This window comes from Egretta garzetta, unplaced genomic scaffold (assembly GCF_000687185.1).
Source record: "Egretta garzetta isolate BGI_Z169 unplaced genomic scaffold, ASM68718v1 scaffold30, whole genome shotgun sequence".
In the NCBI taxonomy this organism is placed as follows: Eukaryota; Metazoa; Chordata; class Aves; order Pelecaniformes; family Ardeidae; genus Egretta; species Egretta garzetta.
Genome location: NW_009258383.1, coordinates 3,395,222 through 3,422,879, shown reverse-complemented (window position 1 = coordinate 3,422,879; position 27,658 = coordinate 3,395,222). Strand labels below are relative to the sequence as shown.

At 36.5% G+C, this 27,658-nt stretch overlaps 1 protein-coding gene across 1 annotated transcript in view; it reads right to left on the bottom strand.

The window, feature by feature from the left end:
* The window catches only part of VPS50 (VPS50 subunit of EARP/GARPII complex), a gene marked incomplete at its 5' end in the record, with an annotated part of 100,849 nt that overhangs the window by 13,999 nt on the left and 59,192 nt on the right, over nt 1-27,658 (bottom strand). The window contains 4 exon segments of the mRNA XM_035896985.1: nt 11,012-11,092; nt 14,637-14,758; nt 21,662-21,768; nt 22,928-23,046. Coding sequence (XP_035752878.1) covers nt 11,012-11,092; nt 14,637-14,758; nt 21,662-21,768; nt 22,928-23,046 — 429 coding nt within the window.

The following is a 27,658-nucleotide window of genomic DNA, read 5'->3' as shown; positions in this document are numbered from 1 at the left end:
GGGTTATTTAGTCTGGAGAAGAGGAGGCTGAGGGGAGACCTGATCACCCTCTACAACTACCTGAAAGGAGGCTGTAGGGAGGTGGGGGTCAGCCTCTTCGCCCTGGTAACAGATGATAGGACAAGGGGGAATGGTTTGAAGCTGTGCCAGGGCAGGTTTAGGCTAGATATTAGGAAAAACTTCTTCACCGAAAGGTTGTCAGGCTCTGGACTGGGCTGCCCAGGGAGGTGGTAGAGTCCTCATCACTAGAGGTATTTAAAAGAAGGATAGATGAGGTGCTTAGGGACATGGTTTAGTGGTGGGATGTCAGGGTTAGGTTAAAGGTTGGACTCAATGATCTCAAAGGTCTTTTCCAACCAAAGTGATTCTATGATTCTATGATTCTATGAATAATTGTTATTCACATGTTTTTCAGACAGTTTTGCCTAAGAAGAAAAGGAGAGCAGTGAGCACTAGAAACATCAATGGAACTAAGTGGTGGTCTAACTCATTCTAAGTATCAGGATTGAGACAAGAAGAATATGCATTGTAGACCTTGAAAAGCCAAGAGAAAAGGTACTGCACTGATGATCAGGTGAAAGGGGGAAAAACAACAGGGAGGTTATTCTGGTAGCAAAATATCTGACAGACCCATTGTGGTTATATTGCAATAATTTAAGGCAGGATAGGCAAAAATGGATGTCAAAATGAGTAAGGTGAAAATTTAAGTGATACAGAATGAGCAAAAAGATCAAACCTTTGCTGCCATAGACAAAGCAGACCTAGGATGTGTTTATTGCTTGGATGAAAGCCAAGCCAAAAGTGACATTAAGAATATAAGACAACCAGGAAGACAATAGTGTCCAAGCTGTTAAAAATGGTTTGAGGTGTGGAGGGACAAAAAGATCATAAGTTCCACTTCAACCATCTTGGATTTTAGATGACAGTTGCCTCCTGTGATGTGACAGCCCAAGGTAACAGGGAGTTGGATTTGCTAACTCCGAAAGGCTCTTTCAGTTCTATGTCTCCCAAAGATGTCAAACACAAACATAAAATGAGCTACAGCAGACGGAACAAAGTGCAGACCAGGGAAGTTGAGCTCTCACTATCAAGGATGAGAAAAGTATCTTCAGACTTCTAAAAAAAAAAAAAAAATTGTAATAGGTTACAGAAGCAGAAAGTGCATAAAGCAGGGAGCCTTGAAGAATCCCCACAGAAATTCTCATGTTAAAAACAAAGATGCTGACTGAGCAATACCATCAACACATCATTTGTAGCGCTAAAGGATCTCACAGAAATAGATCAATGAGCAGAAGATAAAGCTTCTAAAACAAGCTTATGGTAAATGCTATCCCATAAAGTTGCACCAAGCATGGGGAAGTTTATAAAGGCTAGCCACATCACTATGTTATCTGAAAAATGAATTTTCTTTGCTGCGTTCACATTGAGCCAGATACATTTGCAATTAAACCAGCCAGACATTTCACAGTACCGTGAAGTTTGCATTCTGCTGAGTCTATCAGAATGGATAAGCAAGCCAAAAGGCCTGGGTATTTGCTAAAACTCACGTGACCTCTTTCAGGTAGCTCTGAAGATACCTAGCTAGCACATCCACAAGCATAGTGCACATAGGCAGTAGCATCTCATCATCTAAGCGTATGGTCAATTCCTTTAAAAATATTAACGGAGCCAAAGACACCATTGATTAACTATCAATATCCACTCTTTATCTACCTTTTCATTTCCTTTTTCACTTCATGTCACTATCAAAAAACCCAAACCAAACCGAAAAAGTGAGCAGCTCTGAAATGTTTACACATGACAAAAAACCCAAACCCACAGCCCACCAACCAATTCTCTATTCTTAGGAGAGACAGCCACAGAGCTGGAGGCAGAGTGCCAGTGTTAAAGATTTAAGGTTTCTTTCAAAGACTAATTACAAATTATGTAAAAAACAGATATGATAAAGACTTAATTTTGTATTTATCACACTTCAAAGTTGTCTGTTTCTTCAGTATCGAGATACATTTTAAACAACTTTTTTTCTACCTGCCTGCTTCCCATGAAGGTAAATAACTTGTGAACCTTTTAAATGTCAAAACTGTTGCACCTGAAGACACAAATGTACTTGAGAAAACTGGCTAAATCAAAGACACGCTGCGGTTCAACCAGGGAGTCAAACCCTGGTTCAAATATACTGGCCAAACACAGTATGGGTGTTTGATTCTGACTTCTTCTAAAAAGCAGGCACTGCAAACGCATGTTGAATAGAAAAAAAGAAGCCCAAGGAAACAGCCAGTGTGCCAATCCCCAAGAAAAGCACAAGAAAGGGTTTCAGTGCTGCATATGTTTTTTTCTCCAGCCTTCATTAACAGAAATGATCAAATGACTGAAAGCAGCATTAAAGGGGCAAAACATTCAGGCTGGAACAGGAAAAACGGCTACAGAATATTTAAAGAAATCAGGTGTTTTGCAATGGACTGGACTTGCTAGAGTTAACCCTTCCAGTAATTTAAGAAAATCTGCAAGACAACCTCTGTTGTCAGAGATTCCCTTTGAATCCCCATAGAGAACAGGTAAAGTTCCATAAAACTAAAAGTAGGCAAAACAATGCCAATCTCAAGTGAACGAGGACGAGGAGAGTGGAAGCCAGGAAATTAAATAGCAGCCAGCCCAACTTTAATTTCAAGAAATGTCAAGTTACACTGAGGCCATATTGTAGCACCCAGCATCAAGCATGCAGACACCAATGCCAAAGCAGAACAAATTGGCTTAGCTTCTTTCTGCGTCAGAGTAGCAGGTCTTGCTGACAGAGCAGAACTGTGATATATCTACAACATATTACAGCCCACATAAAATCCTTGTAAGCAAACTGGGCAAAATACAGATTTGATAAAATAATTTCAAGGTACACATGGAACTGATGCAAACTACAAGATACTTTTCTCCTTCCTTGCCAAACAGGAAAAAACCCATTGTGTTTTAAAAAAAACCCAACCAAACAAAAAAACCCCAAAGACTTCACCAAAAGCACCAAACTTGTCTGAACAAATCAACTGTAGCAGGTACAGCAGTACAGGTTAACCAGCATTCCGAGCAGATACCTTACAGCAGGTCTTATCTATTCAGTTTTCTCTAGTCTTAGTCTAACTCCCTCATACTGTCATAGGAAAAGAACTGAGTTTTCTAATGCTACACGACTGGCATACGCAACTAGCAATTATTTATAAAAGTTGCTTTGCTATAAAGGCCTGGCAATATCAGGATACAGAAGTCTTAAAGCAGGCTTATGACTGCTTTACCCACTTAAGGGTTGCTAATAATGTAGTATAAGCTATAGTGTGTGCTTTGGGGTGTATCTTTATGCAATACCTATCTTTGAATTAAATTTCATCTGGAACAATTTTTACAACAGAAAGGCATGTATTACCAAATAACAGGTATCAAGTAAGTGTGAGGGTGATACTGTTTGATTAATTGCTGGGTATTTTTAGCATTTAATTGTTTACTCCCAAGAAGAAATTCTTTAGTGAATAGGAAGAAAAAAAAAATAAATCTATCTGCGTAAGGAACAAGCCTCTCCTTCAATCTCTTCCTCAAAAAAAAAGTCGTCTGTAACACGAGAACATTTTCCTTTCAATAGCTTGGCTGAACCCAGTGGCAAACCCCTGTTAAGCCTTCCATCTTAGGGGAAGAAGAGACTATAAACTAATTACCTACATCAGAAGTATAAACTACCTAAGCTAATTATCTAAGTCAAAAGTTTTACATGCAATTTGCAATAGAGATATTTTTAAAAGGCCTGATCTCATCGTGAGCTGAGAAACAGGTATTTATTTCAGTTATCCAACAGAACTTATGACCAAAATAACTGATTATCTGCCATTTATGGTGGAGATAGTTGAGAGGTAATTATAAACATCCACTTCCACTACTTTAAACAAAAAACAGTAAACCCCACAACTTGTCCCCAGCACACAGAGTTCTGCAGATCACACTAATAACCAGTAATCTTTTAAAACTGAGCTTCTCCTGACCTAATACTTTTTGCATAAGGCTTTAGTTCTAGAATTGTTTTGATTTAATATACATACACAATAGGAACAATTTCAGTTTTGATTGTCCTATGAGCAAATGAAAATACCTCTAAATGGTACTGAAGAAATCCTGATCGTAAAGAAACAAGAGGTGTTTGAAAGGCATGGAAAAAAATCAGGCTATCTGAGAAGGTTTTGGCAGTTGAACAGTCTACAGCAGCTCTGTCTTACCAACACTGTTACCAAGAACTTTATGTGTGCTGATGGAGACGGAAAAGCAGACTGGACCTAGATGTTTACCTAAGACAGGATAGCTCTATCATCTGTTTATGAAACTGTAATTGATAGTTTCTGCAGTATCATGAGCACAGAGTACAAGAAAATAAACACTGATCAAAGAAAGCATAACCCCTTATGGTATTCAAAGGCTGTCTGAAAATACCTCAACTAACTCCAAGTAGTTCCTTAATATACAAGAATTTTTTATTATAAGTAGTGTACTGAAAGCAACAAGTCAGATTTTTTTCCCTCCCCCTTAAACTTACTCATCCCTAATACGTGTTGAAACCTCATGCTGAAAATTACAGGTAAAGCCAATTGTGAAAGCACATTGCATCCAAGGGTAACAGTGCTTTTTGAATATGATGTAAATGTGCTAAGGTTCAAAAATACTCCTTTTCAATACTCCTACTACCTTTTAAGTTGAAGGATTAGTATTTTCTTGCTGAGGAGCACAAAGCTTACAGAGCAGCTAATCTTCACTCAGCCCTTAGGAAATTAAATAAAATGTAAACAACGTAAGCTACTACAATGATCACCACTCAACACACTTTAAGAGAACAGATCATTAAAAACTAAACAACAAAATATCTTGAGAAAACAGAATAATTTTTCTATTTATTTACAATCCTCTTCAGGCAAGCGATACCCTTACCGCATTATGAAGTGCCATGCAAGGGATCCCCAAGCTTGCCAAGACTTACAGTGCATGTACTTTGCACCAGCCCCGGCATTGCCTCGCAGTAGACATGAGGTTTCAAGATTGTGGATTTCAAGAGTGTGGATCTTCCATGATTTTTGTCACAAAACAAGTATGCCCCAAACTTCAGTTGGCTCTGTCCCACTGACTTCAGTAACAAGCTTCAATAAGATTTGCACAGAAACTTCTTGGATCTTTGAATTTCACTTATTTCTTAGTGTTCAAAGGCAGACTTTTTGCATTAAAAATTACCAAAAGTTAGCAAGTTTATTTACTATCATGTATAGCCTAATGCAACAAGGCCTCTATCAGGAATCCCTGTATGCTGATAGACAACCAAGAAAATGAGTCATTAACTATGCTTTAAAAGCTAAATATCTAATGAGCCTCCACAGAAAAGCACGCCCACTGCCACACCCCTGGGAACCTGAACCACTACCTTACAAAAACATGTAAGCCAATCTGGTCCAGTCACACACATTTTTACTGCAGCATTTTTCTTATCCAAAGATTTTCAGGAGGAGCTGCTGCCAGTTCCCAGGTGCTTAGCTGCAATTCTGCGGATACTTGCACTCCTCTGGGACTAAGAATCAGCCCAAGTTTTGGGTGCCCAGCAAGAAGAGTCTGAAGTGACTAAAAAGAGATGGCTCAGTGACTGCCCAAAGAGAGACAAAACAATTGCCAAAAGCCAGAAAAATTATTCAAAGAAATAAGCTAGAAAACTTCAGTAAATCATTCCAGTCCTCTTGGGTAACGCAGTCAAACAAACAAACGTTGTATGAAGAGCTCTAGATGAATAATGTGAGGAAGTAAAACAGCTGCAGAAGTCCTAGCATATTTTCAAAATGCTTATCATTTCAGAACTTTCCTTTGTATACACAGAGTTCTCTTCCCTTGACAAGCAATTCACACAACACCTTAAACATTGTCATTATGTGTGTTGTACAAATCTTTTCAGAGAGAGGAAGAAAAAAAAAACCAATTGTCTCTTTTTTTTTTTTTTTTTTTGTGTCAGGCTTTTTTTCCCTTTGAAGGAGCAGGAGATCAAGCAAGGATTGTAAAAGTTGCAGAAATTATCTCTGACCAAACATAACCTCACCAAGAATCACAGCTCACAGCTATCGTTTCAGTGAGGAGCTTAGCTATGTCTTCTAGGAGCAGCATCCTGTGCTAGGCACTGCCACATCAAGTAACAAATTCCACAGCCTCAACTCTCCAGAGCATGCCACTGGTTTGCCAAACAGGGAGATAACAGGGTACATGTCCACACTAAGTCATGCAGGAGTGTGCTGTGACATTTTAAGTAAAACTAAACTGTTTGTTTCCAGAACTGGGACTAACGTAACTGAACCATACCATTCCACAGCATCAAAGGGTCAAAGCCAAAACGGGTTGGAAATTGAGGCATGAAGAAAAAAATTGTTCCTCCTGTTATTCCTTATCTTATTTGTACAGCTGAAAAATCTACATTTTCCATCTCTGCACCATCAATCTCTAACCTACTGTCTCTGCCAAAAGATATATACTTTATGGGGAAAGAGCCCAAAAGCTAAAGTAAAGACAGAATCTCATATACATTAACTGATACTTCTTTATACCAGTGATTTCTTCCATCTACTCTTCTAGACATTGCAATGCTTATATACTTTACTGCAGTGATTTAGTTTCTACTGCTGTAAGGCACAGTAACGCTAACAAATTTCTTTCTAAATCTCGGTTTTACTGGAGCAAGCCAGTATGCAATGAAGTATTTATGAGTATTTCATGGTTATTTGCCCCCAAAATCTCACTTTTGGAAGCAGCACTATCACTCAAGGCAGCTATTTGCATACAAAGGACATTCACCAACAACATCTATGTAATGGCAGTACCATGACTAAGTTACATTTTGTGAAGATAAGGAAGCTGCTTAGAGACAGATAAAGCAAGGAATTAGAAGTAGAAACTTCCCTTGTGAATCACCAATTATCATAGATCACATCAATCTGACTGATGCCTCGTACCTACCTGGGGTCTTACTGGTCTCAGTGGACTAATATGAACATCATTACTGTTGCAAAAACACATTCCTGTTAGAAATGACAAACACAAGGACCGAATGCGTGTAGGTACCTCTACGTATCCCACTCAAGGGAACTGTCAGTGAGGAGACATAGGCAGCTCAGAAACAAGCACTTGTTTCGATGTGTTTGGCCTAATCAAAACCGCACCTTAGCATTATAAGTGAGGCTGAAACAATAGCACTTCTTCATCCCCTTTTCACTCTTCTCTTTCTGTGTTTTCCTTTTAATACATCCTGCTGGTATGAATGAAACACAGCTTGCAGAGTGCTATTTCTGGAGGATCCAAATTATTAGCTCTGATGCTGCTGCATAGCAGAAGTCTGTACTGAAGCTATTTTGTTCTAGATGTGGAAAGGCCTGAATATGAAATTCAGATACACATATGAAGTTCAGTACAACATAGTCAAATACATTTTTGAAAGTCATATTGTTCTCTTACCGCTCAGAAATGAAACTGAACCCCAATCTACTTTAAACCAAATACTCCAAGTGCTTGTATTTTTTATACTTTTGAGTTAGCCTACAAGTATTTCCTTAAGGCAAAGTCAAGTAGCTTAGACACAGCAAACTGGTTATTGAATCACTGTAAGCTCCCAGCACACTTCCACATAATTTACTAAATAAAAACAGTTTCGCTAATCGGTAGGCCCCTTTTATCTATTTTTTAACTAAACCTAGTTCATTTATACATTGACAAAATTTCAGCCCATACTTAAACCAATACTAGTATTGGCAGTGCAGAGATTAACAAAAGCCATAGCTGGACAAAACCTCGTTATTAGTATAACAGTTTTAAATAGGAAGAATATTTAAAGCAGAAGTGCCTAAAGAACATGCTTGCTCAATCTTATAAAGATTTAAGTCTGTTCATCACTGTCATCATAAAGTCCCTTCATCATTGTAATTTTGATTACATCATACAAAACATTCAAATTAAAGAAACATTCAAATTACAAACATGTTTTTGTATCATAAATACAAGAAGGAGGGGCACTTTTACTTCCAACTGAAGTGGTGAGGCTTGGGGGTTATTCTTTGGGGGTTTTTGTTTACTGTAATGTTTATTATAGTATTATACATTTCAGTGTAGGAGCAGCATATGGACATTGAGTAATAGGTATCACAGCTGAGTTGTCACATTATTGCCCTGTGGTGACATTAACATGACTGAACGCATGTTCATACCTCAGCTATTTCCTGTTCACAGTCTAAAACATTAATCTAAACTCCAGGTGGACTTGCTGCCATTTATAAAGTACAGTTGGCTTTGCTCTGAAGTATTGATTGTGAAACAGAGGAAAAGCAATTCAGCTATAGTTGAGTACTGCTTAGAGGGGACAAGGACCCTCCAGCAGAAGCAGAGGGTATGTGATGCACGAGGAGGGACGCAGGGAAGAGGAGAGGAAGCGCTTTAAATTGCTGCAGCCTTTCTGCCCAGTGAACGTGAGTCAGAAACCCAACTCTCTCTCTCAGTGGTCCAGCTGAAAACCAGGACAGTACTTCTGTCTCAAGTATGGTGAGTATACTGCAAATACAGTATATATTAAAAAGCCATGCACTTCTTGCATTTTAGTAATAGGGAAGTATAAACTTAGAACTAAGCAGCTCCATGAGGTCCTATTGGGAATGCCTCCAATAGACTTCGACACTCAAAATTCTCGGTTCTCAAAGATGCAAGAAAGAATGTCAGAGCAACTTGGCTTTACTCTGCTCCTTCCACTTTGCTTTTTCCTTCACAGAAGAAGCTCAAAATTCAGCTGAATAACAAAAGTAGTATCCTAAAAGCTATCTGATATAAATTAGATAGCACTAATTCAGTCCCGAACAGGAACTACAGAAAGTCTAGAAAAAGCTGGAGGAGATGGCCTCTAAACCCTCCAACTATTCCTCTTTCACCTAACAATAAATACAGAATAAATAGGCCTCCATCCACTGGGTATCTCAAAAAAGGAATGGACAAAGTCCAAGAGGAAAGCTAGGAACAATCCAGTCTAGATTACTAAATAGTCTTGACATAGATCATAGAGCTCAACCTTCACAGGCACTGACACATTAGAGGAACTATTCTCATCTACGTGTAATTCTGGCAGAGTCTTAGTCACAGGTTCAGAACTATCAGATTCAAACTATCTTCATGAAAATAAAATATTGAAAGACGCTGCCATCAGGAACTGAAATGCAACATAAATGATAGTCCTTAATAAAGTTACCATGAATAGAAGACAATGCAAAAAATCACAATCCTCAACAGGCCATGAGACTGAACCCCACAACACAAATATGAATATTTTCAGAAAGCAATTTACAATAATCTAAGAGAAGAGAGGAGAATTTTGAGAGCAGTCCAGAATAGTCCATACAATCATGAGAAATACCCATTTTATGACATTGTAAGGATTAATCTCGACTTTCATAAACTCTTTAAAAATAAGCAGACAATAAAAATACCCAGAAGACTTTTCCTCATGAATCAAAAAGTGAAAAATTTCCATTTCTAGCATAAGACCAGCATAAGTTCATAAGATATTAATAAACCTCATGGAATGCCTTTAAGTTAATAGTAGTTAGATGAGATTTCTTTGTCCTTTCGAATCTTACCTGGAACATAGCTTTTAATTTCAATTAACACTAACTTTATCTGTAACAGTGTTGTTAAATGACTGAGGAAGATAAAGAAGACTTGTCATTTTTCCCATTTCCTCCTAGAAATGATTTTTTAAAAATTATTTTGACTGATAAAAAAAATTCAAGACTGTAAAGCACTGTCAGGAACTGTGACTACAGAGTAAGTTTAAAAAATTAATTCCATAACTTGCCATTTTTCCATAATCTTTCACTGATTCATTTGCAATATCCTCCTAGAATTAATTTCTTCTTTCTGAATACACTGCCATGAATACCAACATAACTACCCTTTTTCTGTTTTATAGAGGCCTGAAGTTATTAGTTATCTCATGCTCCCTCTACTGACTCTATAAGAAATGGCCCCAAAACCCTTTAAGAAGCTTCTCTGGAAGAACAGAGGATTCAACATAATGCTTCAAGGAATTAAAAAGGCATCAAGTACAATTCTGTGGAGTGGCAAGTCCTTGTGACAGTCAGATTAGAGCATCTGTCTTCTAATAAATCCTTCCTGCAGCATCCATGCTATTAATTACTACACAAGCCTTTTATGATACTCTTAGGAAATTTCTTCATAATGTTTGAGGTGTTTTATATTTAGATCTAAAAGAACTACAAATTTCCATTTTTGCATAGTTCTTAGCAACATTTCTTCATAAACTCTTCTGCTTAGGTGAATCCACAAAATCTACCTGAAGTCACCTGTTTATCCTTTGTAATGTGATATGAAGAACAGTAATCTACTACAAGTGTGACACAAGCACCATATTTACTTTTCACATTTTGAAAATAACTCATGAAGTGGCCAATAGAATATAATCTATAAAATACATCAGGGAAAGTTCCCCACAATTCAGAAATTACTTAAAGGACTTTGTATACTCCTTCTATTACCTTGTAAGGTGAACAGTTTTCAGGATGGCTTACTGGTTTGCTGTTCTTTTACTAAAGAAAAATGAGTAATCTATTGTGTTGGTTTGGATTTTGGTTTTTGTTTGTTTGTTTGTTTGTTTTCATAAAATGTCTCATTTAATAAGGAGAATACTGGACTGTCTCTCTTTATTACATGACCTATAATACATTATAAGATTTAAAAAGATCTGTTGTTACCTCTAGCAAAAGCTATTAAACTAGTTTTGTTGTATATTAGAAACAAGTGATTTCATACAATAATGATATCTAATCACATACACCATGAAATTAAGCCTTTGTCATTACAGACACTGAATATGAAGAGAGATGAAAAACAGAAAGCCACGATGAAATACAATTCCTAAATTTCCTACAAAGACCTCGATTCCACTGAGCATTAACAAAATCCCGGTACTTACCAGATCAATCAGACTCTCCTGGATTCTGTTCAGTGTGGTGCGTAATCTGCTGCTACTGAGGCCCAGCCCTGTTGATTCAAACTGGAAGAAATACCTTCTATTTAAGTTGGGAAAGGAAACCCCGTTGGTTTAAACTTTACAGTGATACAGCAAAACTTCGGTTTGTAAACACTAGCTACAATTTACTTACATTCAAGTTTTAGCACATAATCACAACCATACAGAATGAAAAGAAAATCAACAGAGGTCACGGCACTCAACACTGCACTGGTGTGAAGAATGACCCGAGTGCCTTTCATGAAGATGACAGCTTACCATTCATACCAATAAACAACCAGTATCCTTTATTGTTATAATACTGCATTTGGGTGCAGGTCTCATTTGGGCAATGAGCCCAGAATGGTGCAACACAATGCCCCCACTGAGACTTGCTTGCACACAACACGCAAGCCCAATGGTCTTGACTTCTCTCTCAAGCTATAACATTTCTTGTAATTCCTTATTAAATATCTAACTTGCATATGTAAAATTATATCCACTGATCTTTATAAAACAGATATATAAAAAGATAAGCGTTAAGTAAACGCTTATAAAGATCCACCTAAGAAATATGCCATCTTCATGTTCACAGCTCAGAAGTATTATGGGGCAGATGTTCAGCTGGGATAAACCAATCTAACTACACTGATTTCCTGGTAAATGCGATGAATTATACCAACTGAGGATCTGATTTGACATGTGTAATTAATGTAGCTACTTATCTTCTCCTTCCAATTAAAAAAAAAAAAAAAAAGAACAAACTAACACAACAAAGGAAGTGGAAATGGGACAGCTAAGAAACACACACTTATGTCAAGAATCTGAAAGTATTTGAATACAGTTCTGGTATGTGATTTACACCAAAAGTCAATTTACAGAACAATATTTAGAGCACTGTTGTACATTGTATTATTAGACTTCCTTTCAATGCACTAAATCAGGGAAGGAAGTGTTCAAGTTCATATCATCCCATCCGCTCCTGTTAAATACAAAAAGGTATATTTTAAGTCCCCATCTAATGTTTCTGACTTGAGATGCCCATCTGCCCCAATAGTCCTATGCATTCAATGAAAATTTACATCTGAGCTGAATTCCCACTGGAAGTACACTCTGCTGAAATCTAGAACCTGATGTAGGAGACATAAATCGCTATCCTAGTGTCCACTTTTGATAAACGGAAGTGCTCAGGCCTTTGTTTTTCCACGGGTAAAGTAAGCTTTTTTACAAAAAACCATTTTTTTATTTTTCTTCACATTTTTACTATAGAAATATCAGTTCTGAACTGCCTTTGATTTTTCAGGTATTTAAAAAGAAAATAACTTTTTTTCTCCTTTAAGAAGCACACCCTTAATTCTCTTTTCTTCCTCCTTAACATGATCATATAGTAGTTTTTCAATACATGGCCATAACGACTGCAAATTCAAGACTGGCTATTCTCTCTGTTCAGGTAAGAACAAACAGAAAAAAATACCCTGCTTAAAGGAAAAAAAAAATATGTATTAAAAATGTATTTGCAAGTTTCAGCCATTAAATTTCATTTTAAGAAATTTGCACCTGGATCATCAAAACTACACATCACTTCACACAGAACACGTCACTCACCAGTATAACTGCTTTGCTGAAGTTTTTGCTATTTCTATATGCAGATTGGTAGATATTTAAATCCCACAAATTGATGACCTAGTAAGGCTAGTAAGCAGAGCATTGGAGAATTTACAGAATCACTTTAGTCATCACCAATTCTACATAACCTCTTACAGTTTAAAAAAGAAAAAAAAAATAGTGTTTTCTATAAGAATAGCCATTGGTTTACAAATTATTATGTCTCGTCAAAAAAAAATGAAAACTCACCTCAAATTTATTCTGCTAAGGAAGACTATTCTGTGGCATGTTCATGAATGTCTTACACTTTAGTGAGTAGATATTAAATATGGGGAATTCCTTTTAATTTCATGTTAGGTTGCTCTATAATTTGAGATGAGGAAGAAAAGCAGTCTTGCATACCACAAATTAAAAAGGTTTTGAAAGAGCAATTCTGGTTACGGTGGTGTGCAACTTTTGACAGTGAAGAAAGCCAAATACTGACTACATAGAATAACCACTCTAAAGAGCTCTGGAAAGCGCAATGACTTAGCATCGTGACCGAACATAGAACTCAACATGTATATTTAAAATCCTTGGTTTTCACTGAACTGGCAATGAACTCTGTACAATTAATATACACATAAGGAGAGTGATTAACTCCACATAAGCACAATATTCACAAGGAATTTCAACCACTTAAGGAAGTTGTATTACCAGCATACTTTTTAGAATCCCTTTTGATGCTGTTTTGTGGTCTCTCTCAGTGGTCTAAATCACATACCGTCACCCATCTCTACCTTCTAAAGGTTTACAAACATTATGGGGAGTGAGGACATTTAAGCAGCATTACAAGAGGGTTTATTACATTCATAGACCCTTTGTAAGCATTATGTTTCCCATGGAAAATCATCTGTCAAAACAAAAATTAGGCACACTACAAAAACATCACAATTTTACCACCCATCTGCTGTAATGTTTACCTGCCTAGCACTGTGCTGTTCTCTGTTAGAAGTAGAGAGTGAGGAACTCAGTATGAGCTTTAAAAACACAAAACGGGAGGTGCAAAAAAAATAAAAATAAATGCAACACAATGTGAATACCAGAGAAGCTGACTAAGCCAATGGAAATCAATTATCTTAACAAAAACCAAAATAAAACAAAACCCAAAACCCCACACGTCTTCTAAACACAAACAAATTGCAAATACATTTGTCCTGCCAAAGAGAACAGCTCAAAACCATTTAGAACCATATGCTGAGTCTGAAAATCTATTACAATTTGCCAACAGATGATGATGAATTTGGAAGCCCACGATATTACTTGTGGAGTATTTTAGGGGCCAAGAGAGGAGAAGATTGTTTTTACACGCAGCTTTTCATAAATGCTTTGAGACAATTGTGTTGGAAGTTGATCTATGTTATGTAAAGACATTGCCAACAAGCATTTATTTCAACTACAAGATCACTCAAAAAACCTGTTTTCATTAATGCAATTAGTTTGACAGAAGAATACTAGATCTGAAAGAGTTTCAAACCACTTAAACCTGAGTTGCTACTTAACTTTCATGGCCCCTTTCTCCTTTTGCTATTCTTATCTAAGTTAGAGAAATATATATAGGAAAATTAAATCAACTCATACTCTCTAGGCTCCAAACCACCACCCTCCTTCTGCAGACTGCTCCTTTGCTCCCAATTTCTGCCACTACTTTTAGGTATTTCATGTTGTCTTTCCTCCCTTTCAAAACACTGCTGGGAAAAGAGTACAGAATCTATTCAAAACATAATAGGATTCATGTCCCAGTGATAATGATGCTCCCCTAGTGCTTATTCCCCTTACTGCTGATCTAATCAGCCTTTTCTTACTCCTGCATTCAAATCTATTCTGTTGCCACTAATTTTTCTGGAGATTACATATTAGGTAGTATTTTAAGTAACAAGATCTCCTCTGTATTCTCATTCTGTGTGTACAGTGGTACTTGGAAACGAATAACATTTCTACCTACCGTGTCATTTCGGCCAAAAAACGTATAGACTGCATACAGATAGTAATCGAAGAGCTGGGACATGAAGTGGATCACATCAAATGCAATTGGTTTCAGAATATTCATCATTTGCATGTACTTCCCTTAAAAATTAAATAGAGAAGATCAGTTTCCTCAGCATAAGAGCTACACAGACAGCCCTGAGTTTGACAAACTCAAAACCAGCTTTACAAAGTTTATTATTTAGCCTTGAATATTAAGAACAACATAGTAGTATTTTAGAGATTAGGATGTTTAAAAACAAAGCTAAATATCATGACTAAGACACCATAAATGCCTCAAGACTTCTCCAAATGTGGATGTTAAACCATATCAAAATATCTTGAGCCGTTTTTGGCCTTCTGGTACCAAATTCAAAATATACAACTTTCTCGATCCTCTACAAGTTTCAGCTTCATTTAGCCAAAAAATAATAAACCCCTAAAGTAGTCTCTAGCAAATGATACATAGAGCCACTGAAGATTTTATGCATTTGTATGTGTTTATATATGCACATATGGATACTTTTCAAGCAATAGGAAAGCACAGTATGAAAATTATATGCCCGAGATTGGATTTCATCCAACAACTTTAGGAATAATGTGTTTCACATCAGCAACACAGCATTTCCTGCTCTCCTTCCTTTTTATCCTTGGATAAGAAACCCAAATGGTTTTAAGATGTATGTTTGAAATGTTTCTAGAGGGACAGGCTGAGAGAAACAGAGGATGCTGGGACCCTGCACATCCATTGAGAAGAATAATTCCTTCTCTTCCTTCCTGTTTTCTGTTGTTATGCATTTAACTTGGGAATATAAAAATTTGTTAAAATTAAAAAACATCAGAAACTTCATCTGTATGTTAGCTGAGTCAAACTGATCATAGGATTTGGACTCAGAAATAAGTTTTTCCCTCAGGTCTAGTTCACAGGGCCTATAGTTTTTAGTTATTTTGTTTTCCAGCATAGGGCATGGCTCTTTTCATCGAGTCATACAAGAACCATACTTAATGAAACCCCCAATATAGCTGATATCTTACATTTCCTGCTGGCTAGCTCAAAACTGACATACTGCTTGCCCTATTAGCATCTTAAAAGCATGAAGAATCTATAATAAGCATTGGTTTATTACAGTAACAGACAGCAATTTTTGAACCAAAATGTAAGAGCAGTCCACCCAGCATGTAGGATATAGCAGATCATTTAACAAATTGTCACATTCCAGACATGTTTTGATGTAACAGGTTGGAAAAAATTATAAGAGGGTGCTAAAATAATTTCTTTTTCCTGTAGTCAGCAACACTGTTTTCAAGTTAATGCTGTGCCCAGCAAAGTAATTTACTAATCGATACAGAAAAATGTTTTATGCAAAGAAAATGAGTAACAGAGAAACAAAAGTAGCTGTTAGTGCCAGGGGGAGTTATTTGAATTTTTAAAAGCAATTACTTGTGCAGGTCAGTAAAAATAACATTAATTTGACAAATATACGATACAGCTACATACATGGCAAGATGATATTGCAGTATGGTAAGAATCAAGCAATAACCTGACATTGCTACTTTCCAGGTTTCTATCTAGCTTAGACTCCCTGCTTGAATACTATGCATCTGTGTCCCAGTTTGCTACACAAGCATATATTTTGTTATTTTTGGAGATCTGACACAGGTTGCAACACTTAATATTTGGCAATTTAGCCCAATTGTCAATTCTATGCTTAATTATCAATGTTTTGATCTACAGCATTATGAACAAATGAAAAGCAGATTTAAAAATTCTATTTGTCCTCCAAAAAGGAAAACCAAATGCAGCTAATTCTAGCACAGCCCAATATGGAAATTTTCAGATGTTTGGGAAAGCATGGTACCCTTATCAAAGCAGCTGTCACCTCCATATGTGCTATCTGAATATTCTGTATTACCACAAGCTGATTTTTTCCACTGTGATAAACACATTTTTAAACTCGCCTGCAACCCATATGCTGTATAAGGGTGATGTGTCACATTCTGGGGGGTCAGATTTCCAAATATCTGTGCAGTTGGCATGAATATTCAAGGTAATCCTCAGGCAGTATCTTATGCTCTTCCAAAGGGCTATACACTGCACACTGCCCAAGTATTGTCCCTATAAAAATCTTCTGATGCCAAGAACATTTCTCTATTACTACATCACTCAGCATCTTGACACAACAAGTGTTCCAAGAACATTTCCTCCCAGTTGCTCTCTCTAGCAGGATGCCAACTTTTTAACTTCTATACATTGTTACGTAGTTGCACTGAAGTTCCTACTTTGGGTGAAAAGGGGTATATGACAACACTTCCAAAGAGCACTAACAGCCCAAACCCATGTCATGCTAGAAACTTCCAGAAATACTTGAAAACACCACTTAGAGTTTCAACAACTTTAAGTAGCTTGGCTTTCTAGAGCCTCTCTGTTAATAGCTAAAAGTGCCAGACATTTCCCAGGTTTCTTTTGAAGTAGTATTTCCAACACTTCTTTTGTCCTTAAGGAAAATAAGTAGAGTACTCCCTATCAGACTAATCTATATAAAACTGACCACTAAAATCAAAAAGGTAAATAAATACACAACCTCCTGAATAACACATATTTAAGTTTTAATGTATCTATGGTCATCAGTAAAATAATTTCCTAGGGAACTTCACAATTCCAAATATGCAGCTTCCTATGACATACATTAGGAGCTAAAGTGTCACTTTGAAGGAAAAAGTGAAAAGCCCATTGTAGTGACGTAATTTTTAAATACTTTATGATTTGGGTTTTTTTTAAGTTCCATGAGGTTCTATGCTATGTGACCAATCACTTACTTCAGCTACAGGATTTCTGCTGTGAGATTTGCCATCGCCATTATTATTTTCTTAAAAGTTAATTGGTTTTAAACCAAGAAAATCGAAGAGTTTCTTTCCAAAAATGACTCACAACAAAAGCAAAAATGAGGCAAAAAAAAGCATTAAATGCTATTATTTAAAGAATGATATTAATTAAAATAAGAACTTGCCCAAGCAACATATACAATGGCATAGCCATTAATTACTCTTGTTGATGTATAGAACCTAGGTCAAAATATTCTATACGAATTTAACACAGGTTCTTTCTTCCTTTATATTTTAAGTCAACATACAACAGCTTGATAGGAAAAAATTAACTTTATGAATTAATCTAATGGTTACTTTATACTGGAAACAGAGAAATAATTACCTGACTTATAACCTTGAGGGAAAACCAGATAAATTGAACCATTCACTTGAAATTCAAATTAAACGAAGTTATAGCAGCTCTCACTTCAGTTATACGTAGCAACTCATTTATGTAGTTTATATACATGAAGCTACACTTTGTTTTATTCATCTAGCCTCCATACAAAGCACACAGCACACACACAACTCGTTCAAAACATGTTATGAGCACTGTTATACCCATTCAATGAGGACTACTGCTTGCTTAACACCCCATCCTAAAAACTGAGGCAACAACTTCTGTTACTTGATCAGGCAATTTAAACCTGCATCTTCATCTCATTCCACACTTCCCTTTTTAAACCTTGTTTCTTTTATGATTTGTTTTTGACTAAGGTCAGGGAGCTGATCTAGATCTGTCAAAAGTCACACTGATGCAACATACAGGAGGCAGGAGTATCAATGATGAAATGTAGCAGGGGCAAAATCTGCTTAATCTCACATTACTGCTACCAAACCAATTGTCTCTTAAATAGAGCCTTATTTTCAAGGAACAGAACTTTTTAAAAGAGTACAGGCTTTCTGTAGATAGGACGTATCGATAGTGTCCCCTGTACTACATTAGGCCCCTGCTTATTTTCTGAGATGCCACATCACTGGTCTTGCATATGCAATTCATTTTGTCCAACCTTATGTAAAAACTAGACCCTTAGCCCCCACTGGCTGTCTAGATCTTCTGCACAAAGGGCAAGCAGCTCCCGAAGAAAAGCGCTAAGATATCTATGCAATGACATGCAGGCAAAGACATCCAGGACAGCCAAGAAACCAGATCATCTTCTGGAGTTACCTACAATTCTCCATTGATAACGAAGGGATCCTAGACAACCAGCTCAGTTATACACTCCTTGAAATTAGGGTTAAGTACTACGGCAGTTCCTAGCCAACATCTGAGACTGTGAGACAAACTGGAGCCTTCCATGGCATTAGCACAGACTGTGGTTAAAAGACAGGCACACTCCATGGCACTTCTGTCTACAGGGGGATAATCCAGAGGACTGGATCAAACCTGGATCTCCTACAACCCAGCATCACACCCAGCCAAATCTGCCTGGCAAAAACGGGCACACATTTTATAGGGATGATTCAAGAGACAAGAGGGGAGACAAGAAGGGAAGAAAAACTAATAAATCAGATAGTCTGGCCAAATGGTGGTATCTTACTTGTTTCTTGTTTCTGTAGCCATTAACTCTCAGTTAAAGAAATGTGCCTGATGCCCCTGAGGATGCTGTCTGGAAGAACTGAGAGAAATACTTGTATGCTAAGGCCAGAAGTCATGACAAAAGATGAAGGCATTTTCAGCTTCTGTGGCAGAGCTGTAATATGCAGTTTACCTCTAACAGAAACACAGTGCAAAACCCACTTTCATTTATGATACCAAATAGTAGGTATTCCTCAAAAAAAGATACAAATTAAAGTAAAAGTGAGACGGGTTCATTGCGTATTGGAAACATGAGAAACTGCAAAGAAACTAGAAGGAAAGAATGGCTAGGACAAGGATAAAGGGGAAAACCAGACCTATACGCTCAGGAAGTTATATTAAGAGCTAGAAATACCAAAAGTCTTTCCAAACCAAAATTTTCCAAAGATGGTGAAAATCAGGAGTTTTCTAATTACAGAAGACTAACAAAAGCAAACCAAACCGGGGGGCCGTGACAGGACAGAAATTGTAGACAAGACAGCCCACAAGCAAGAATGAACGGTTTTACCTTGGTTTTTACTGGGGACAATGATACTGACACTGAGAAAAAATGAGGAGAAGGGGAACAGAGTGACTAATAGAACCGGCCACTTTCAGGCACTCTGAGAATGACCCAGAAAAGTTCTTAAAACAGCCAAACTACAGGAGCGAAGGAATTGGGACATAATTAAAAACGGCTACGCCATCACCAGTCTGGTAATCAGTGTAACAGTCTGTATATGAAATAAACAGTCAAGGCATGGGTTGTACCCCTACAACTGAAAAACAGCAAATAAAAACATATTCAAGAAGAGGGAAAATATTCATCCAAGCTACTATTGATCCACTGCTTTAATTTGTAGGATGCAGGACTTCAGTTCTAAAGTTTTGAAGAAAGTATGGAAGTGACAGAAGCAGAAAGACGGAGCAAAATTAAGATGCAGTCAATGTATTAATTTACCAATATCACACAGCATACAAGTGAAGCTAGAGTTTTTTAAATGAGTAAGGATTTAATAAAAGAGAAGACAGAATGGAGTGTGTTGAGAAGGGATATCTGGAAAAGCTGCTAGTGGAGTACCCAGCAACTGGCCTCTTCTTTTCTATTTTCATTAATAACTGGCATGAAAATAAGACCGTGATAATGGAAAAAAATAAGGAGGCACCATCAAAACAGAAAAGGACTGACATAATGTACAGGAAGAACTAGAGGACCTTAATGACTGCTGTAACAGAAACTGGATGAAATTCAGTAGTACAAAATGTAAAGCCATGCATTTAGGGACCAATTAATTAAAAACATGCATCTTTCTACTATAAACTAGCAGCTCATCCCTTGGAAAAAAACTGGGAAAGTGAAGGACCTGCTGGCTGTACAAGCTCATTACAGATGGACTAAACTGCCAGTACAAGGAAGCTGTAAGAAATCCAAAAGAAGTGCAAAAGGGAGTCAACTTGTGACCAGGACACTGCGACACAACAGTGACACAATGCAGTGAGATCTCATCCAAAGTATTGCACATGATTTTGATAAATCTATAACAAGAGCAGAAAAAGAACTGGTAAGAAAGGAGGGGACTTAAGCTTCTGGCAGATAAACAGAGGATACAAGAAAACTTGGCACGCTTAGTTTAGCAAATCAAAGATTGAGAAGAAATAGGATTGCTTTCTGTAAAAACAGCAGGGCAGTATGCATCAAAGAACAAGACGATCTGTTAAACCTAGAAGTTTATTTTGGCATAAGATCAAGTGGCCAGAAAACAGGTGGATTTTTTTTTTTTCTTCCCAACCATGAAGTTGATAAGGCTGCTGGAATAGAATTCCTACTAGATAGGGTGGTGGGAACAAAACAGAAGTATTCTTAACCTGGAGCTCAAAACAAGCATGTTTACAGGCAGTACTAAATGACACGTCTTCCTGTAGCAGGGACTACAGGAGGTCCCTTTCCAACTCCATGTTCCAAATAATGCTATTATCAGTCATTACAGAAGCAATATAAAACACCTCCAACAGCAGAAATACTGAAAATTAAATGTAATTCCAGAAGGGGGAAAAAGAATATATGTGAGCTTTGCAAATAATGTTTGGGGTTATGGCCAGAATCCACAAATATAAGGACTCCTTATGTAAAATTGGAAAACTAGAACTACAGCTCCACCTACTCTTACACTGTGTTCTTACTTTTGTAACTATACTACTTTAAAATGAAGCATTTAATTCACCAAGACACTTTATCAACATAAAACGTTAAACTATTTCCTTTCTACCTACACTGTTTTTACACATTCAATCTTTTAGACAGATAATCCACTACTATTGGATAAAATCAATATATGCATGCAGATGAATCTTCAAAGTAAAAATAGCTCATGAGATATAACCAAATTTGTCTATTTAATTTTAAAAAATAATTTTGGTTTAGTGCTTTGTTCCTATTTTATTAATATTTTCAAAGAGTGGGTATGGATCCCAACTAGGTATACTTTCAAAAGCCTTAAAATTCATTTAAGATATTTGCTATAATCCAAAGGATTGCATTAAAATAAAAAACACATATGAAAAACTATAATTGTTCTACATACCAACAAGCCTGATTACATTCAGCGTAGTGTTTGTTAAGATAGGTGCATTCACTTTATTGAGGTTATAATCTGATCTTTTTCTGCTCCTCAGAGTTTCTCGAGAAACACTTTAAAGAAAACAAAACAAAATACACCAAATGTGACTGCCTATTATATTCAAGGACATAAAAATAAAATCTAGTAGAAAAGAAATCCTTCCTCCCCTTCTTTCACATGACATTATGTCTTCCAGTGCAGTATTTTATTTATGCCAAAGCATAACTGGGTTATGCTAACGTTTAAAGAGAGAAGCCTGGCCTAATTTACATTACATTGTCCTAGAGAAAGGAACTTCTGAGTTGTAGTCCAAGGCTTGAGTTCTGCAGATCTCTGCCTGGCCTCAGCAATCATTTTATCCATTCTGACTCAAGTTTATAGTTGATGAAGTAAAGGAGATGAAAACAATGCAAATTACAGCAAAACAGGGCAGACTAGTAAGGCTACAGCTGAAAACGACTATCTGGAATGGAAATAATTTTGAGGAAGGTGAAACTAAAAAGACATTTTTCATAAATTGTAGTCCTGCAAGAAGCAGGGAGTTGGACTTGATGATCCTTACAGATCCCTTTCAACCAGAATTTCACAAAGTCTGAATGGACACCTAAGTAGAGAGAAATTTGTATTCCAGATCCTTTTAAAGGCTATATAGTTGGCTTTTGTTAAATGAGTATATATAAATAAAATATTTATATATATATTCATCAAAATATAATATGTATATTTGTGTGTGTGTCTGTGTGTATATATTCTTAAAATTGGCAGAATTTAAAATTAAAAATTACTACCTTCAAGCCACAGAATTTTTTTTTTAATCTGTAAATGCTTACTTTTGTTCTTCAAAAGCAGAAGCCCAAGCGTCAAGCCATTTGTCTGCAAACAACTGCTTCTGACACCACAGAAATTATACGTATGCACAACAGCAGTTGTAGAAGAACCTTCAGTTAACAACTAAAGCTTGCTGATCAATTTTCTACTTCCTGCTTCAAGAGCCTTTATCCTCCTTCAAAATCTTGCTTTCCAAAGTTTCTTTCTGCAATAATGATAAGCAGTTTAACATTCCTCCCCCTTCCAGAGATCTAAGTGCTGAGCCTTTCTAACAGTGCAGGTAGCATAAAGATTATTTGATTATTATTCTATTGTTGTATAGACTAAACAGAAAATGAACTAATTAGAGTACACAGATGAAAAGCATGCAAATGAGACCAAGAACTCAGACAGTCTACTTACCTTTTCACAGGGGCATCTCCTGTCTGTTCATCCACATAATCTCTTTTCAACTCTTCAGGTACATCACTGTCACTATCATACTCTTGATATGCACTTTTTTCTTGTTCATCCGATTCATACTGGTAAAATAAATAAATTAATTAATAGATCGACTGCCATTATTTTCCTTATAATATTGTCACTCATTTAACGTAGCATTTTGGTCACTTCTTGGCTTTTACCTCGATCAGGATAGAAATAACTTTGCTGGTTTAAAGGCTGCTGTCAATGTTCATTAAAAATGCAGCAGGCAAATTATACAAACCCATTTGTAAGTATATTTTTAAACAAACTTCTATTCTCAAATGTTGATTAAGAGTAAATATTCGCATCATCCTATTTCTCCCAGCTACTGATAATTTTTTTTGCTTTCTTGTTGCTGTATCAAGTACCCACGTATCTGAGCTTTTATTATTCCTCATAAGGAAGCTCACGAAGTATGGGTTGGATGAGTGGACAGTGAGGTGGATTCGGAACTGGCTGAATGACAGGGCCCAGAGAGTTCTGATCGGCGGGGCAGAGTCCAGTTGGAGGCCGGTAGCTAGCGGAGTTCCCCAGGGCTCGGTACTCGGCCCGGTCTTGTTCAACTTGTTCATCAATGACCTGGATGAGGGGATAGAGTGTACCCTCAGCAAGTTCGCTGATGACACAAAACTGGGAGGAGTGGCTGATACGCTGCCCAGGGAGGTTGTGGAGTCTCCTTCTCTGGAGATATTCAAAGCCCGCCTGGATGAAGTCCTGTGTAGCATGCTCTAGGTGAGCCTGCTTTAGCAGGGGGGTTGGACTAGATGATCTCCTGAGGTCCTTTTGTTGCTTTACGATTCTGTGAACAATCTTATAATATTTTATTTGCTTTACAATGTGAAAAAACAGTAATAAAAACTCACAATGTATCCATACGTGGCAAAAAACCAAAAAAAACCCCAAACCTGGCACCACACAATCCTTAATTATTAATGCAAGAAGGACTAAACTATTGCTTCACAAAAATACTTATTTATATTGTACACATTTATTTAAAAAACCAACACCAAAAACCCAACTTGCAGTAGTTTGTAAAACTGATTTTAGTACACTCCAAAAGACTTACTACTACAAAGTCCTTCAACCACTTAACCTGTTTGACACCAATGAGATTTTGACTAAGCACAAACATTTCAAGAAAACAAATGCAGTCAAGTGCTACTATAAAAATCTAAGTATTTCTCAGGGCTACTATTACCATGTAATTTTCTCACTGATTTTTCTGCACTTATTTTCTTCAACTGTATGCAGTTCTATCCATATCAATAGCGAGAAGAGTAACTTTGTATAGATCTGTATGTTCTATACATATAAACTTTGCACTGTTCAAACAAAAACTGCAGAGCAAGCAAGGAACAGGATTCTGCAACCCAAATTGGTATACCTTTCCTCATAGAGGAAAATAAAAACTACAACAAAACCCAAGACCACAGCACACTATATTATTCTAAGAAACACTCTAATATAAGTCAACTGTACCAGTGGAATAAATCGATGGGGCTAGATTAAAAGTATTTTCTGGTTTTTTTCCCCTTGCTCTCTCAGAAAACTTAGGTGTTTGGGGCATGCTTGGATTTATTTGCATGTGCTGGTTCTTGGTTTTGTTTTGAAACATACAGCACCCTTTATCCAGTTAAAAGCACAGGATCCTGATATTTGAAATATTTATCTACTTATCAGTGAAACAATTCCTCTTTGATGGAAGAAAGCTTCATGCACCATTTGCTTCATTTGCCACAAATTATTCCAGAATAAGCCTATGAAAAATGTGAATGCATAGATAAATTAGCTATGTATACCTGCCTTGAGACGTGCCTTCTCATACTGAGGAACAACATTTGATGTTAATTGCATCTTTTGAAAAATAAGAAGCTTAAGTAGTTACAAACAACTACTGCCTCCAAACACTCAGCTGTGTTTTTAACTTTTTGAAACTGTTTCACTCTGTTCAATTGTTGAATTGCATTTCAAAGACTGCAAGAGAATTATTTTCAATTCAAGGATGGGAAGTTTGAGTGGTGTCTGGAAAAAATGAGCAACACCGGCTACAGCATATACAATACAATATAAGATTTTCATGGTAGACATGTATTATTATTGCTAGAGTATGAGTTATGTGGAGAAATACTATTCACAAACACAGATAATAAATGCTTTTTATAAGTATGAAGCCACAGATACATATGAGAAGTGTACAACTGGGATTTTTTTTTAAAAAAACACCTGAAGTTTGCAATCTTTTTTCACTCTAATTAAAAGCAGAATTTAATATCAGTTTCTTTTTCAAGTGTTCTAGGTTGCTCTGTAGTATAGGTGCTTTAGAAACTTCATAAATAATGAAATTATTTTTTCACAAGGTGATTAAAGGAAAACAAATACCTGATGCTCTGTGATAGAACCCTTTTTCCTGAATACCTACATAACTGCCACAGCACTAAGCATATCCATCAGGCTCCAGAAGGCACTTGAAGAGAGCCCACAATACTCTTTCAACTTTTCCTGAACATGTACACTGCTCTGAAGCCATTTTATAGAAGGAGTCAATAATGACACATATGACAAGGACAATTTGGTTTCAGGATCCTTAAGAATGGCAAGGTTTTAAAGGATAAAACTGCTCTCCAGAGGGGAAAACCAAGGAAGATACACTAAGGTAATGCCAGTCTCTCAATCACCCAAAATGTACAAAGAAAGAAATTTTTTCAGTTACGCGTGGCAATTCCCGGCCCCAGCCCCATGCTATGGAGTTTTTTAAAGCCTAGCACTATGAAAGCAGTATATTATAAAAGTGGAAGCCCACAATATAAACAAATTCAAAGCAAAACCAGCTCAGATAGAAAAAAGAGCATAGTACGAGACACAGACTAAAAAGAAATGTTCTGATCATTAATATTAACAGGGAAAATTTCTGCCTCATGAGCATTTCAGACAAAGAAAAACTATAATGAAAGCAGCTCAGTTTATTTAAAAAACAAGCTGAGCTCAGGCTTGAGTAAGGAGAAAGAGAGTTATAGTTTAACTAACTTGGCTGGAACATTAGCATGGAGAATTACCACCACTTATTATGCATTAATATATAATAAATGACATGACAATTCAATTAAAATCCAGTGATAGTAAAATGATAAATTGACTACAAATTCTTAACTACAATTCATATTGATACATGTATCTAAGAGTACATATTAGCAGTCTTAACCTCGTAGAGTAAAGGAATTTTGAGAAATTTTTTTTTACATAGAAAAATACCTTTTTAAAATAGTCTCCTCAACCTAATGCTATTAATGAGCTGGAAAAGTTATTTAATTAGACAAAAATATCTGCATTTTAAAGTATGCCATAAGTAACTCACAACTATTAAATAGCAACCTCAACCTGAAGAGACCTTATAAATCCATTTTGAATATGCAAAGTCTGCAATGAAATTTTAAAGTGCTAAAGGGAACTTAGATATCTTGTAGCCATAATCAGTTCACAAATATTTAGGCAATCAGCCCAAGCAAACCTATAGGACAGTGGTAAGAGTCATCGGAGTTGAGGTGTGTGACAAAACTGTAAGTTAACTGTATCGCAACAAATATATTTTAGGGAACTACAGAAAAGGGACATCAAGCATCTCACTGAAGCTCAAGATATAGAGCTGAGGTGACTGGATCCAGAGGCCTGTTTTCAGTTATCCAGAACTACAACAACTAAGCAGTTAAAAAGACTTTAAAATGCTCAAAAGAAATCCTGATGGTTCTTACCATCCTACCAATCATTTGAGAAGTAAATACATTATTTATGTCCTTATCACACCATTTCTTGAAATAACTGGAAACATGTCTGCATTCTCTGGAAACAAAATTTTGCTACCTCCATCTGAAATAATTTCAATTTTAAGTGCTAAAACACACCTCCACCTTAACTAGTCAGTCAAGAAACTGAAACATAAAACCTCTGTAGAAATTGTATCCCACGTTACCTAAGCAAGTTATTTCTGTTTCTCTGTAAAGGATAACCAAATAGATGAAACTTTTGGTTTGGTTTGGTTTTTTTAAAGAAGAGTTCTTTCAATGTGTCAGCAGTTTGGAACAGGCAGTAGCAGAGAGAGGAGATGAAAAAATGTGAAAAGGGAAGGCAGGATGGTCACCTGGAGAGTATACTCACTTGGGTCACAAGAAACCTTGGTTCTAATACCAGACAGGTTAGATGTCCTGTACAACTCGTGACAAGTTAATTAACCTATCCTTCCCCTCGATTCTTTATGTAAATGTGCATAATTCTTCCCTGGCTTACGAAGATTTTGGAAAGGGTTTTATCTTTCCAGTAACTGAGTTGACAGCCAAATACATTGATGAAAACCAAGTAAGTGCCTTTTTAGTATTGTTAAACATCCTCATCCACACTCTTTGGATGATTCTTCAGATATATTTAACATATTTCAATACTAAAAGCAGCTAGTTCCCATTTTCCAATGCATTAAACTCAAGTTACCATACAGTATAAATCTGTTTATGTACAGAGTTGCTAGAAACATGTCAAACAAAGAAAATATTCACCACAACTGATTTCCACAAGGAAAGAAGAAAAATCAAAAACATCATCCTCCACAATCAATTTTTAATTACATTGAGCAAACTGAAACTTAACTTTACATTTTGCTTAAAAAAAAAAAAAAAAAAAAAA